General features: G+C 43.8%; 1 protein-coding gene across 6 annotated transcripts in view; it reads left to right on the top strand.

Moving 5' to 3' along the window:
- Positions 1-205: 205 nt before the first annotated feature.
- Positions 206-16,517, top strand: part of LOC139418343 (transcription initiation factor TFIID subunit 1-like) — a 60,676-nt gene continuing 44,364 nt past the window's right edge. For 4 of the 6 annotated variants that reach the window (XM_071167723.1, XM_071167724.1, XM_071167721.1 and 1 more), the window contains exons 1-2: positions 227-524; positions 746-860. In XM_071167723.1, the coding sequence (XP_071023824.1) occupies positions 747-860 (114 nt within the window). In that variant the 5' untranslated portion in view covers positions 227-524; position 746. Of the gene's footprint in view, positions 525-745; positions 861-16,517 lie in introns of all 6 variants that reach the window. The other 2 variants (XM_071167722.1, XM_071167719.1) reach the window with 2 other exon arrangements.

Raw genomic sequence — 16,517 nt, 5'->3', positions numbered from 1 at the left:
AGTCAGGTCAGGTCACATCAGGTAACAACAACACAAATCATGTTGTTTTGATCACGTGTGTCAGTGTGTTACTACACTATCTTCACAGTCAGTGGCTTGCATTGAACGGCCCTGTACAAAAATAATCAAATACGCTATCCTGTAGATGGCGACACATCACGCGCCAAAGGAAAACAACGGCCGGGGGGGCAATATTTCATGGGGCGGAAATGAATTGTGCGCACGCGCACTAAACAATCTCACCAGTGTTGGTTGGTGTTGTCTGCATGGACTACACTTGAAAATAAATGAAACCACTACATTTTCTTTCCAAATAACGGTCTTGTTAATTACTTTAGACTACGTGCAAGCGTACTCACCATTTTACTCCGTGTGGATAATGGCGTAGTGAAAGGAGATCGCATAGGGTGTTATGGCTAACGTTAGCTTGCTAAGCTAAACTTCGGTTAGGGTTCGAAGATATTTTCAAGCTGGCCTCAACCCGAGGCCAACTGGCCTTCCTAACTGAGTAAAAGTAGCGCAAGGTAAGATTAAACCTTCAACAGACCATTTTTTTGTTTTTGCATGCAACTCTTGTCTGTCATTCCATCCCATTTGCTGTGATCATGCATGCATGAATGTCATTGACACCCCCTTTAACTGCTTTCCATTTCTCCTGACAAGTAAGGACTAAATAAACAATGTAAGAGAGAATCTACGAATCACACATTGATATGACTAATTGATCAGTAAATGTTTCTCTCAGGATGTCGGACTCAGACAGTGATGAAGACCAAGACCGCCCCTTCTCTCTCACTGGCTTCCTCTTCGGGAACATCAATGAAGATGGTCAGCTGGAAGGAGACAGCGTGCTGGACACTGTGAGTGATTACTTTGTTACAAGAGGAAAACACTGCATAGAGTGCAAAAAACACAACTGTTTTGAATGCATACATTAAAGCAGGAATGGGCAATCCTCATGATGAGTTCACAAAAAGTCTGAACTCATCATGAAGGGCCGCATTGGCTGAGGGGTCTGCATAGCTACATCCTTACTCATATATGCAGTCAGAGCCGGCCCTAGCCTTTTGGGGACCCAGAGTAGGGATGTGATAGAAAAAAATGCTTAACTTTTAAACATACAGTGGGGCAAAAAAGTATTTAGTCAGCCACCAATTGTGCAAGTTCTCCCACTTAAAAAGATGAGGCCTGTAATTCTCATCATAGGTACACTTCAACTATGACAGACAAAATGAGAAAAAAATATCCAGAAAATCACATTGTATGATTTTTAATGAATTTATTTGCAAATTATGGTGGAGAATTGAGTATTAGAATTAGAGTATTGCCATACAGGACTTCACTGCTGTCGCTTGCCTTTCTCTGCTATTTTTCAGACTGTTAACAATGATGACATTTTATTTGTATTTTTATTTCACCTTTATTTAACCAGGTAGGCTAGTTGAGAACAAGTTCTCATTTGCAACTGCGACCTGGCCAAGATAAAGCATAGCAGTGTAGCAGCATAACAGACAACAACACAGAGTTACAACACAGAGTTACACATGGAGTATACAATAAACAATAAACAAGTCAGTAACATAGTAGAAAAAAATAATCTATATACATTGTGTGCAAAAGGCATGAGGAGGTAGGCAATAAATAGGCCATAGGAGTGAATAATTACAATTTAGCAGATTAACACTGGAGTGATAAGTGATCAGATGAACATGTGCAGGTAGAGATACTGGTGTGCAAAAGAGCAGAAAAGTAAATAAAATAAAAACTATAGGGATGAGGTAGGTAAATTGGGTGGGCTATATACCGATGGACTATGTACAGCTGCAGCGATCGGTTAGCAGCTCAGATAGCAGATGTTTAAAGTTGGTGAGGGAGATAAAAGTCTCCAACTTCAGAGATTTTTGCAATTTGTTCCAGTCGCAGGCAGTAGAGAACTGGAAGGAAAGGCGGCCAAATGAGATTTTGGCTTTAGGGATGATCAGTGAGATACACCTGCTGGAGCGCGTGCTACGGGTGGGTGTTGCCATCGTGACCAGTGAACTGAGATAAGGCGGAGCTTTACCTAGCATAGACTTGTAGATGACCTGGAGCCAGTGGGTCTGGCGACGAACATGTAGCGAGGGCCAGCCGACTAGAGCATACAGGTCGCAGTGGTGGGTGGTATAGGGTGCTTTAGTAACAAAACGGATGGCACTGTGATAAACTGCATCCAGTTTGCTGAGTAGAGTATTGGAAGCTATTTTGTAGAAGACATCGCCGAAGTCGAGGATCGGTAGGATAGTCAGTTTTACTAGGGTAAGTTTTGAGGCGTGAGTGGAGGCTTTGTTGCGAAATAGAAAGCCGACTCTAGATTTGATTTTGGATTGGAGATGTTTGATATGAGTCTGGAAGGAGAGTTTGCAGTCTAGCCAGACACCTAGGTACTTATAGATGTCCACATATTCTAGGTCGGACCCATCCAGGGTGGTGATGCTAGTCGGGCGTGCGTGCAGGTGCAGGCAGCGAACGGTTGAAAAGCATGCATTTGGTTTTACTAGCGTTTAAGAGCAGTTGGAGGCCACGGAAGGAGTGTTGTATGGCATTGCATCTCGTCTGGAGGTTAGATAGTTCAGTGTCCAAGGAAGGGCAAGAAGTATACAGAATGGTGTCGTCGGCGTAGAGGTGGATCAGGGAATCGGCCGCAGCAGGAGCAACATCATTGATATATACAGAGAAAAGAGTCGGCCCGAGAATTGAACCCTGTGGTACCCCCATAGAGACTGCCAGAGGACCGGACAATATGCCCTCCGATTTGACACACTGAACTCTGTCTGCAAAGTAGTTGGTGAACCAGGCAAGGCAGTCATTAGAAAAACCGAGGCTACTGAGTCTGCCGATAAGAATATGGTGATTGACAGAGTCAAAATTCTTGCCAGGGTGATGAAGACGGCTGTAACAGGTTTGTAACAGTTTGCGTCCAGGGTGTCTCTCCCTTTGAAGAGGGGGCTGACTGCGGCAGCTTTCCAATCCTTGGGGATCTCAGATGATACGAAGGTGAGGTTGAACAGGCAGGTAATAGGGGTTGCGACAATGGCGGCAGTCCGTTTCAGAAATAGAGGGTCCAGATTGTCAAGCCCAGCTGATTTGTATGGGTCCAGGTTTTGCTGCTCTTTCAGAACATCTGCTATCTGGATTTGGGTAAAGGAGAAGCTGGGGAGGCATAGGCGAGTAGCTGCGCAGGGGGGGGATAGATTGGCCGAGGTTGGAGTAGCCAGGAGGAAGGCATGGCCAGCCGTTGAGAAATGCTTGTTGAAGTTTTCAATTATCATGGATTTATCGGTGGTGACCGTGTTACCTAGCCTCAGTGCAGTGGGCAGCTGGGAGGAGGTGCTCTTGTTCTCCATGGACTTTACAGTGTCCCAGAACTTTTTGCAGTTAGAGCTACAGGATGCAAATTTCTGCTTGAAAAAGCTGGCCTTTGCTTTCCTGACTTCCCTGAACAGTTGCATATCGCGGGGACTATTCGATGCTATTGCAGTCCGCCACAGGATGTTTTTGTGCTGGTCGAGGGCAGTCAGGTCTGGAGTGAACCAAGGGCTATATCTGTTCTTAGTTCTGCATTTTTTGAATGGAGCATGCTTGTCTAAGATGGTGAGGAAGTTACTTTTAAAGAATGACCAGGCATCCTCAACTGACGGGATGAGGTCAATATCCTTCCAGGATACCCGGGCCAGGTCGATTAGAAAGGCCTGCTCGCAGAAGTGTTTTAGGGAGCGTTTGACAGTGATGAGGGGTGGTCGTTTGACCGCGGACCCGTAGCGGATACAGGCAATGAGGCAGTGATCGCTGAGATCCTGATTGAAGACAGCAGAGGTGTATTTGGAGGGCAAGTTGGTCAGGATAATGTCAATTAGGGTGCCCATGTTTACGGATTTAGGGTTGTACCTGGTGGGTTCCTTGATGATTTGTGTGAGATTGAGGGCATCTTGCTTAGATTGTAGGACTGCCGGGGTGTTAAGCATATCCCAGTTTAGGTCACCTAACAGAACGAACTCTGAAGCTAGATGGGGGGCGATCAATTCACAGATGGTGTCCAAGGCACAGCTGGGAGTTGAGGGGGGTCGGTAGCAGGCGGCAACAGTGAGAGGCTTATTTCTGGAGAGATTAATTTTTAATATGTGAAGTTCGAACTGTTTGGGCATAGACCTGGAAAGTATGACAGAACTTTGCAGGCTATCTCTGCAGTAGATTGCAACTCCTCCCCCTTTGGCAGTTCTATCTTGACGGAAAGTGTTATAGTTGGGTATGGAAATCTCAGAATTTTTGGTGGCCTTCCTAAGCCAGGATTCAGACACGGCAAGGACATCAGGGTTGGCAGAGTAGTGGAGAGTCGATTCCTCGACTCCAGGTGTCAACTCCAATTTCTTAGTGTCAAGATTAAACTCTGCAAGGAATCGACTCCTAAGATTCAATATTTTTGGAACGGAGGAGACCAGTGCTTGACTTGAGCAGTAGCTCACCGGGGGCTGGGTACCGGCACCTCACATTTTCTACTGCTTGAGCTCCCGTTCCTCTTATTTATTTAATCTAGAATATTTGCCCAAAAGTATTGTGGAGCTCCTAAATGTAAACAATACCGGCCCACAAAATAAGTACGTGCTCGTATTTCAGTCCAGGTCAAGCACTGGAGGAGACTAATTAGTTGCTGTACTTCCTAGAACACAAAAACTTGCATCTTTCATAGCTAGAGAGGGGAGGAGCACAGTATAGGCAGGTTGGCAGTCAGAACCGCGCACTAGGCCAATCTATTGGTAATCAATAGCTGTATCTCGCAATGAAATGCTGTATCTCACAATTTCTTGGCTTGCAATGTCTCGCAACTACAGTGAAGCAGGGCCTATCATTAATGAAGAGGCTAGGATATTGGGATGAGCGAGGTTCAACACTTAACTCTAACACAGTCACACACAGTATCTGCGCATGCGCATGTGTTTGCTTCACACTGTTCACAGTGTGGTAGCCAGAGATATCAAAACAGCAGAGAAGTTGAGCATCATGCTTCAAAGCTCTTGGTTGTTGCGGAAATTGACCCACTATGCGGTTTACTTTCTGCATCTACGTGAAACATTAATCAATCAAATTGATTTTATAAAGCCCTTTTTACATCAGCAGATGTCACAAAGGGCTTATACAGAACCCAGCCTAAAACCCTTTGGAGCAAACAATGCAGATGTAGAAGCACGGTGTTTAGGAAAAACTCCCTAAAAAGGCTGGAACATAGGAAGATACCTAGAGGGGAACCAGGCTCTAAGTGGAGGCCTATCCTGGCTGTGCCGGAGTCATAGTCCTAGGGCTCAGGTCCTCTGGGAGGGGAGAGGGGGAAAGATCCCAATTTCATAAATATATATATATATATATACACTGCTCAAAAAAATAAAGGGAACACTTAAACAACACAATGTAACTCCAAGTCAATCACACTTCTGTGTAATCAAACTGATTGACAATAAATTTCACATGCTGTTGTGCAAATGGAATAGGCAACAGGTGGAAATTATAGGCAATTATCAAGACACCCCCAATAAAGGAGTGGTTCTGCAGGTGGTGACCACAGACCACTTCTCAGTTCCTATGCTTCCTGGCTGATGTTTTGGTCACTTTTGAATGCTGGCGGTGCTTTCACTCTAGTAGTAGCATGAGACGGAGTCTACAACCCACACAAGTGGCTCAGGTAGTGCAGCTCATCCAGGATGGAACATCAATGCGAGCTGTGGCAAGAAGGTTTGCTGTGTCTGTCAGGAGACAGGCCAGTACATCAGGAGATGTGGAGGAGGCCGTAGGAGGCCAACAACCCAGCAGCAGGACCGCTACCTCCGCCTTTGTGCAAGGAGGAGCAGGAGGAGCACTGCCAGAGCCCAGCAAAATGGCCTCCTGCAGGCCACAAATGTGCATGTGTCTGCTCAAACGGTCAGAAACAGACTCCATGAGGGTGGTATGAGGGCCCGACGTCCACAGGTAGGGGTTGTGCTTACATTCCAACACCGTGCATGACGTTTGGCATTTGTCAGAGAACACCAAGATTGACAAATTCGCCACTGGCGCCCTGTGCTCTTCACAGATGAAAGCAGGTTCACACTGAGCACATGTGGCAGAGTCTGGAGACGCCGTGGAGAACGTTCTGCTGCCTGCAACATCCTTCAGCATGACAGGTTTGGCGGTGGGTCAGTCATGGTGTGGGGTGGCATTTCTTTGGGGGACCGCACAGCCCTCCATGTGCTCGCCAGAGGTAGCCTGACTGCCATTAGGTACCGAGATGAGACAATCCTCAGACCCCTTGTGAGACCATATGCTGGTGTGGTTGGCCCTGGGTTCCTCCTAATGCAAGACAATGCTAGACCTCATGTGGCTGGAGTGTGTCAGCAGTTCCTGCAAGAGGAAGCAATTGATGCTATGGACTGGCCCGCCCGTTCCCCAGACCTGAATCCAATTGAGCACATCTGGGACATCATGTCTCGCTCCATCCACCAACGCCACATTGCACCACAGACAGGATGCTTTAGTCCAGGTCTGGGAGGAGATCCCTCAGGAGACCATCCGCCACCTCATCAGGAGCATGCCCAGGCGTTGTAGGGAGGTCATACAGGCACGTGGAGGCCACACACACTACTGAGCCTCATTTTGACTTGTTTTAAGGACATTACATCAAAGTTGGATCAGCCTGTAGTGTGGTTTTCCACTTTAATTTTGAGTGTGACTCCAAATCCAGACCTCCAAGGGTTGATAAATTTGATTTCCATTGATAATTTTTGTGATTTTGTCATCAGCACATTCAACTATGTAAAGACAAAAGTATTTAATAAGAATATTTCATTCATTCAGATCTAGGATGTGTTATTTTTTGGAGCAGTGTGTGTATATATATATATATATATATATATATATATATATATATATATATATATATATATATATATATATATATATATATATATATATATATATATATATATATATATATATATATATATATATATATATACACACACACACACACAGTGGGGAAAAAAAGTATTTAGTCAGCCACCAATTTTGCAAGTTCTCCCACTTAAAAAGATGAGAGAGGCCTGTAATTTTCATCATAGGTACACTTCAACTATGACAGACAAAATGAGAAAAAAAAATCCAGAAAATCACATTGTAGGATTTTTAATGAATTTATTTGCAAATTATGGTGAAAAATAAGTATTTGGTCACCTACAAACAAGCAAGATTTCTGGCTCTCACAGACCTGTAACAACTTCTTTAAGAGGCTCCTCTGTCCTCCACTCGTTACCTGTATTACTGGCACCTGTTTGAACTTATCAGTATAAAAGACACCTGTCCACAACCTCAAACAGTCACACTCCAAACTCCACTATGGCCAAGACCAAAGAGCTGTCAAAGGACACCAGAAACTAAATTGTAGACCTGCACCAGGCTGGGAAGACTGAATCTGCAATAGGTAAGTAGCTTGGTTTGAAGAAATCAACTGTGGGAGCAATTATTAGGAAATGGAAGACATACAAGACCACTGATAATCTCGCTCGATCTGGGGCTCCACGCAAGATCTCACCCCGTGGGGTCAAAATGATCACAAGAACGGTGAGCAAAAATCCCAGAACCACACAGGGGGACCTAGTGAATAACCTATAGAGAGCTGGGACCAAAGTAACAAAGCCTACCATCAGTAACACACTATGCTGCCAGGGACTCAAATCCTGCAGTGCCAGATGTGTCCCCCTGCTTAAGCCAGTACATGTCCAGGCCCGTCTGAAGTTTGCTAGAGAGCATTTGGATGATCCAGAAGAAGATTGGGAGAATGTCATATGGTCAGATGAAACCAAAATATAACTTTTTGGTAAAAACTCAACTCGTCGTGTTTGGAGGACAAAGAATGCTGAGTTGCATCCAAAGAACACCATACCTACTGTGAAGCATGGGGGTGGAAACATTTCAAGGTCTTGGAGTGGCCTAGCCACTCCATAGAAAATCTTTGGAGGGAGTTGAAAGTCCGTGTTGCCCAGCAACAGCCCCAAAACATCACTGCTCTAGAGGAGATCTGCATGGAGGAATGGGCCAAATACCAGCAACAGTGTGTGAAAATCTTGTGAAGACTTACAGAAAATGTTTGACCTCTGTCATTGCCAACAAAGGGTATATAACAAAGTATTGAGATAAACTTTTGTTATTGACCAAATACTTATTTTCCACCATAATTTGCAAATAATTTCATTAAAAATCCTACAATGTGATTTTCTGGATTTTTTTTCTCATTTTGTCGGTCATAGTTAAAGTGTACCTATGATGAGAGTTACAGGCCTCTCTCATCTTTTTAAGTGGGAGAACTTGCACAATTGGTGGCTGACTAAATACTTTTTTCCCCCACTGTATATATATATATATATATATATATATATATATATATATATATATATATATATATATATATATATATATATATATATATATATACACACACACACACACACCCCCCTAGCCCTAACCGACATTTGTGAGCAAAACCTTTTAGCTGCCCCCCTCTTGACAGTGGAGTTTTAGAGTTCGCTTTCATGCAATCTGCTAGTGTTGTACTGTATACTGAAACTTAGGTTATTTTTTCGATTCTAGAACAGGAAAAACGGTTCGGTATTCCAATTGTTATTACTTTCTATACTTCTGTCAAAATGTGTCCCACGTATCAACTCTATCAGCGCAGCCGATGTCCCCTTATAGTGCAAGGCGTGCCACGTGCCTGCTCCACCTTCCCACTGCTAGCCTGCACTGGGAATCTGGGCTGCATCATGTTAGCTCCACCGACTCACTGCCAGCCTCCACTGGGAGTCTGGGCCGCATCATGTTAGCTCCACCTACTCACTGCTAGCCTGTACTGAGAGTCTGGGCTGCATCATGTTAGCTCCACCTACTCACTGCTAGCCTGTACTGAGAGTCTGGGCTGCATCATGTTAGCTCCACCTACTCACTGCTAGCCTGTACTGAGAGTCTGGGCTGCATCATGTTAGCTCCACCTACTCACTGCTAGCCTGTACTGAGAGTCTGGGCTGCATCATGTTAGCTCCACCTACTCACTGCTAGCCTGTACTGAGAGTCTGGGCTGCATCATGTTAGCTCCACCTACTCACTGCTAGCCTGTACTGAGAGTCTGGGCTGCATCATGTTAGCTCCACCTACTCACTGCTAGCCTGTACTGAGAGTCTGGGATACATCATGTTAGCTCCCCACTCATGCTGCACAGAAGTTAACACCGTTGAATAATGTGTCACGGCTTGTATAAAAATTTAAACAATGTCCATACAGATGAGAACAATGCAACAAGATACCGCCGGTAGTTTCCAGCTTTGTAAACTTTTCTTGCTAGCTTACAGCTTATGTGAACATCAAATCACTACCCTAGTACTTTGTGATAATATGCAAACCATAACGCAAAATGTGCTGATTTCAAAGCTGATTACCACCGAAAACTTTATTCATTCACTTAATCGGTCTCTCCATTACGTCGTTCCATCAGCCAAAGGTTATCTATTTTCTCAGTGAACTGTCAGTGTGTGTGAATAGGGCTGGGACAGGCCGCACCCCACTTGCCTCGTGAATTACATAGCTGGTTAAAGAGACTTTTATCAAATAAGTTATTTCTATGCTAATGTTGATCAGTACAACAAAATAAGTCCCAAATGAAAGGGAAACAGATTGTTTGTCGTCTGTAGGCCTGTGAAATCTGCCAAAACAGTAATTCAGTAATTCAATACAACCATCTCTGTCAGATGGCGCCGACAGAGATGGTTGCCTCGCTTCAGGTCCTTAGGAAACTGCAGTAATTAGTTTTTTTTATATGTTATTTCTTACATTGTTAGCCCAGACAATCTCAAGTGTTATTACATACAGCCGGGAAGAACTATTGAATATAAAAGCAACGTCAATTTACCAACATTATGACCAGGAATACGACTTTCCCAAAGTGGATCCTTTGTTCGGACCTCCACCCTGGACGTGGGATCTTATCTCAGAGGCCAATCCTAAACAAGGCGGTCTCCGCAGGGAAGGCAGACGGAGCAGCCTACTGGTCAGACTTAGAAGGCGAGCACACCATACACCGCTTCCCAGCATATTACCTCCCAATGTCCAATCTCTAGTCAACCAGCACAGTTACAATACCAGAGCTAGTGTTATGTCTTGTAAAATAGCAAGAGTAAACAGTACTGCGAGGAGCACCTTTTTCTATACATGCATTTGTCTATGGAATAGGCTCCCCTTGGAGATCAATATTTTGTTTTTATAGAAATAACTTGTAAACGCAGGCAAAGGTTTTCATTTGGACAAGGTTGTCTAAGGAAGAGAAACCACTACACTGCTGGTCAGTTTATTTTATTTATTTATTTAACCTTTATTTAACTAGGCAAGTCAGTTAGTAACTAATTCTTATTTACAATGATGGCCTAACCCTGCCAAACCTGGACGACACTGGGCCAATTGTGCGCCGCCCTATTGGACTCCCAATCACAGCCGGATGTGATGCAGCCTGGATTCAAACCAAATCAAATCGAATACAACAGGTGTAGAGCTTACAGTGAAATGTAACTTACTTACAAGCCCTTAACTTCTTGGTGACGGGGGGGCAGTATTGAGTAGCTTGGATGAATAAGGTGCCAGAGTAAACTGCCTGCTACTCTGTCCCAGATGCGAATATATGCATATTATTAGTAGTATTGGATAGAAAACACTCTGAAGTTTTTAAAACTGTTTGAATGATGTCTGTGAGTATAACAGAACTCATATGGCAGGCAAAAACCTGAGAAAAATCCAACCAGAAAGTGGGAAATCTGAGGCTTGTAGTTTTTTAACTCAACCAATATCCCACTGTATCTACAATAGGGGCTATGTTGCACTTCCTAAGGCTTCCACTAGATGTCAACAGTCTTTAGAACTTTGTTTGAGGCTTCTACTGTGAGGTGGGACCGGATGAGAGAGGAATGAGCCAGGTGTCTGGCAGAGTGCCACAGACTCTGAGGCGTGGTCACGAGAGTTAGCTCTCGTTCCATTGCTTTTCTACAGACAATGGAATTCTCCGGTTGGAACATTATTGAAGATTTATGATAAAAACATCCTAAAGATTGATTCTATACTTAGTTTGACCAGTTTCTACGGGCTGTAACGGAACCTTTTGAACTTTTCATCCGACGTTCGACTGGACCTGAACTCTCTTTTGGATTTGTTTACCAAACGCCCTAACAAAATAAGTTATTTGGACATAAATGATGGACATTATCGAACAAAACCAAAATTTATTGTGGAACTGTGATTCCTGGGAGTGCATTCTGATGAAGATCATCAAAGGTAAGTGAATATTTATAATGCTATTTCTGACTAATGTTGACCACCCAATATGGCAGATATATTTTTGGCTGCTTTGTTGTCTGAACGCTGTATGGTTAGCTTTTTCCGTAAAGTTTTTTTAAAATCTGACACAGCGGTTGCATTAAGGTGGTGAGGGTAGGCAACAACATCTCCTCCCCGCTGATCCTCAACACTGGGGCCCCACAAGGTTGCGTTCTGAGCCCTCTCCTGTACTCCCTGTTCACCCACGACTGCGTGGCCACGCACGCCTCCAACTCAATCATCAAGTTTGCGGACGACACAACAGTGGTAGGCTTGATTACCAACAACGATGAGACGGCCTACAGGGAGGAGGTGAGGGCCCTCGGAGTGTGGTGTCAAGAAAACAACCTCACACTCAACGTCAACAAAACTAAGGAGATGATTGTGGACTTCAGGAAACAGCAGAGGGAACACCCCCCTATCCACATCGATGGAACAGTAGTGGAGAGGGTAGCAAGTTTTAAGTTCCTCGGCATACACATCACAGACAAACTGAATTGGTCCACTCACACAGACAGCATCGTGAAGAAGGCGCAGCAGCGCCTCTTCAACCTCAGGAGGCTGAAGAAATTCGGCTTGTCACCAAAAGCACTCACAAACTTCTACAGATGCACAATCGAGAGCATCCTGGCGGGCTGCATCACCGCCTGGTATGGCAACTGCACCGCCCTCAACCGTAAGGCTCTCCAGAGGGTAGTGAGGTCTGCACAACGCATCACCGGGGGCAAACTACCTGCCCTCCAGGACACCTACACCACCCGATGTCACAGGAAGGCCATAAAGATCATCAAGGACATCAACCACCCGAGCCACTGCCTGTTCACCCCGCTATCATCCAGAAGGCGAGGTCAGTACAGGTGCATCAAAGCTGGGACCGAGAGACTGAAAAACAGCTTCTATCTCAAGGCCATCAGACTGTTAAACAGCCACCACTAACACTGAGTGGCTGCTGCCAACACACTGACACTGACTCAACTCCAGCCACTTTAATAATGGGAATTGATGGGAAATGATGTAAATATATCACTAGCCACTTTAAACAATGCTACCTTATATAAATGTTACTTACCCTACATTATTCATCTCATACGCATACGTGGCTGGATTAACGAGAATTTTATCTTTAAAATTGTGTAAAATACTTGTATGCTTGAGGAATTTTAATTATGAGATTTTTGTTGTTTTGAATTTGGCACCCCACTTTAACTGGCTGTTGGCAAGGTGGGACGCTACCGTCCCACATATCTCAGAGAGGTTTTTAACTTCTTGACGCACCCATCCCTTTAGCGGGATCATTTTCAGCAACACCAACTGAATTGAAGTGCGCCAAATTCAAATTAAATTACAAAAAATATTTAATTTTCATGAAATCACAAGTGCAATATAGCAAAACACAGCTTAGCTTGTAATCCACCTGGCGTGTCAGATTTCAATACAGCTTTTCGGCGAAAGCATAACAAGCGTTTATGTAAGAACAGCTCTCTCAGTAGACAAAATATTACAAACACTAGCAGCCAAGTAGATTTGTCACGAAAGTCAGAAAAGCAATAGATTAAATCGCTTACCTTTGATAATCGTCGGAGGTTTGCACTCACGAGACTCCCAGTTACACAATAAATGTTCCTTTTGTTCCATAACGATTTATTTTTATATCCAAAATACCTCCATTTGTTTGGCGCGTTATGTTCAGAAATCCACAGGCTCGAGCAGTCACGACATCGCAGACGAAAATTCCAAATAGTATCCGTAATGTCCACAGAAACATGTCAAACGTTTTTTATAATCAATCCTCAGGTTGTTTTTAAAATATATCATCGATAATATATCAACCTGGACTGTCACTTTTTCAAAAGGAGAAGGAGAGACAATGGCTGCCCCACTGTTGCGCAAGCAAAACTCTGCGAACACCCAGCTATCCACTGACATGATGTTATCTTTCTCGCTCATTTTTCAAAATAAAGGCCTGAAACTATGTCTAAAGACTGTTGACACCTTGAGGAAGCCATAGGAAAAGGAATCTGGTTGATATCCCTTTAAATGGAGGCAAGGCATCCAATGGAACAGAGCGCTTTCAGGAAAAACGGCACTTCCTGGTTTGATTTTCCTCAGGTTTTCGTCTGCAATATCAGTTCTTTTATAAAACTTTAGAGTGTTTTCTAACCTAATCTGACAATTATATGCATATTCTAGTTTCTGGGCCTGAGAAATAGGCAGTTTCAAATGGGTACGTTTTTTTTTGCCAAAAAACGAAAATCCTGCCCTCTACACTCAAAGTTTTAACCAACAATGCGGTTTTAAGAAGAAAAAAAGAGATAAGAATAACAAATGATTAAAGAGAAGTAGTAAATAACAATAGTGGGACTGTATATAGGGGGTACCAGTGTCGAGGTAATTTAAGTAATACAGTTGAAGTCGGAAGTTTACATACACCTCAGCCAAATACATTTAAACTCAGTTTTTCACAATTCCTGACATTTAATCCTAGTAAAAATTCCCTGTCTTAGGTCAGTTAGGATCACCACTTTGTTTTCAGAATGTGAAATGTCAGAATAATAGTAGAGAGAAGGATTTATTTCAGCTTTTATTTCTTTTATCACATTCCCAGTGGGTCAGAAGTTTACATACACTCAATAAGTATTTGGTAGCATTGCCTTTAATTGTTTAACATGGATCAAAGGTTTCGGGTAGCCTTCCACAAGCTTCCCACAATAAGTTGGGTGAATTTTGGCCCATTCCTCCTGACAGAGCTGGTGTAACTGAGTCAGGTTTGTAGGCCTCCTTGCTCACACACGCTTTTTCAGTTCTGCCCACAAATGTTCTACAGGATTGAGGTCAGGGCTTTGTGATGGCCACTCCAATACCTTGACTTTGTTGTCCTTAAGCCATTTTCCCACAACTTTGGAAGTATGTTTGGGGTCATTGTCCATTTGGAAGATCCATTTGCGACGAAGCTTTAACTTCCTGACTGATGTCTTGAGATGTTGCTTCAATATATCCACATAATTTTTCCTCCCTCATGATGCCATCTATTTTGTGAAGTGCACTAGTCCTTCCTGCAGCAAAGCACCCCCACAACATGATGCTGCCACCCCCGTGCTTCACGGTTGGGATGGTGTCCTTCAGCTTGCAAGCCTTCCCCTTTTTCCTCCAAACATAATGATGGCCATTACGGCCAAACAGTTCCATTTTTGTTTCATCAGACCAGAGAACATTTCCCCCAAAAGTACGATCTTTGTCCCCATGTGCAGTTGCAAACCGTAGTCTGGCTTTTTTATGGCGGTTTTGGGGCAGTTGCTATTTCCTTCAGTGGCCTTTCAAGTTATGTCGATATAGGACTCATTTTACTGTGGATGTAGATACTTTTGTACCTGTTTCCTTCAGCATCTTCACAAGGTCCTTTGCTGTTGTTCTGGGATTGATATGCTCTTTTCGCACCAAAGTACGTTCACTTCTAGGAGACAGAACGTGTTTCCTTCCTGAGCAGTATGACGGCTACGTGGTCCCATGGTGTTTATACTTGCTTACTATTGTTTGTACAGATGAACGTGGTACCTTCAGACATTTGGAATTTGCTCCTAAGGATGAACCAGACTTGTGGAGGTCTACAATTATTTTTCTGAGGTCTTGGAAGATTTCTTTTTTGATTTTCCCATGATGTCAAGCAAAGAGGTACTGCGTTTGAAGGTAGGCCTTGAAATACATCCATAGGTAAACCTCCAATTGATTCAAACAATGTCTATTAGCCTATCAGAAGCTTCTAAAGCCATGACATAATTTTCTGGAATTTTCCAAGCTGTTTAAAGGCACAGTCAACTTAGTGTATGTAAACTTCTGACCCACTGGAATTGAGATACAGTGAAATAATTTGTCTGTAAACAATTGTTGGAAAAATTACTTGTATCATGCACAATGTCGATGTCCTGACTTGCCAAAACTATAGTTTGTTAACAAGAAATTTGTTGGGGGGAAAAAAATCAGTTTTAATGACTCCAACCTAAGTGTATGTAAACGTCCGACTTCAACTGTATGTACATGTTGGTAGAGTTGTTAGTGTGACTGTGCATAGATAATAACAGAGTAGCAGCAGCATTCCAGATTGGGTAGCCATTCAATTAGCTGTTCAGGAGGCTTATGGCTTGGGGATAGAAGCTATATAGGAGCCTCATGGACATAGACTTTGCGCTCCGGTACCGCTTGTCGTGCGGTAGTAGAAAGAACAGTCTATGACTAGGGTGGCTGGAGTCTTTGACAATTTTTAGGTCCTTCCTCTGACACGGCATGTTATAGAGGACCCTCTGTAGTGCCTTGCGGTCAGAGGCCGAGCAGTTGCCGTGCCAGGCAGTTATGCATCCACTCTCTATTTTGCAGCTGTAAACTCTTTTGAAGATCTGAGGACCCATGCCAAATATTTTCAGGTTCCTGAGGGGGAATAGGTTTTGTAATGCCCTCTTTATGACTGTCTTGGTGTGCTTGGACCATGTTAGTTTGTTGGTGATGTGGACACCAAGGAACTTGAAGCTCTCAGCCTGCTCAACTACAGCCCCGTCGATGAGAATGGGGGTGTGCTCGGTCCTCTTTTTCTGTAGTCCACAATCATCTCCTATGTCTTGATCACATTGAGGGAGAGGTTGTTGTCCATGCACAACACGGTCAGGTCTCTGACCTGCTCCCTATAGGCTGTCTCATCGTTGTCGGTTATCAGGCCTACAACTGTTGTGTCATCAACAAACTTAATGATGGTGTTGGAGTCATGCCTGGCCATGCAGTCATGAATGAACAGAGAGTACAGGAGGGGACTGAGCAAGCACCCCTGAGGGGCCCCCATGTTGAGGATCAGGGTGGTGGATGTGTTGTTACCTTCCCTTACTACCTGGGGGTGGCCCGTCAGGGAGTCCAGGATCCAGTTGCAGGGAAGTGTTTAGTCCCAGGGTCCTTAGCTTAGTGATGAGCTTTGAGGGCACTATGGTGTTAAACACTGAGCTGTAGTCAATGAATAGCATTCTCACATAGGTGTTCCTTTTGTTCAGGTGTGAAAGGGCAGTGTGGAGTGCAATAGAGATTGCATCATCTGTGGATCTTTAGGCGTGATATGCAAATTGGAGTGGGTC

This window comes from Oncorhynchus clarkii, chromosome 10 (genome assembly GCF_045791955.1).
Source record: "Oncorhynchus clarkii lewisi isolate Uvic-CL-2024 chromosome 10, UVic_Ocla_1.0, whole genome shotgun sequence".
NCBI classification, from domain to species: Eukaryota; Metazoa; Chordata; class Actinopteri; order Salmoniformes; family Salmonidae; genus Oncorhynchus; species Oncorhynchus clarkii.
Note: the sequence above shows the minus strand (reverse complement) of the source record. Positions and strands in the feature narration are given on the sequence as shown.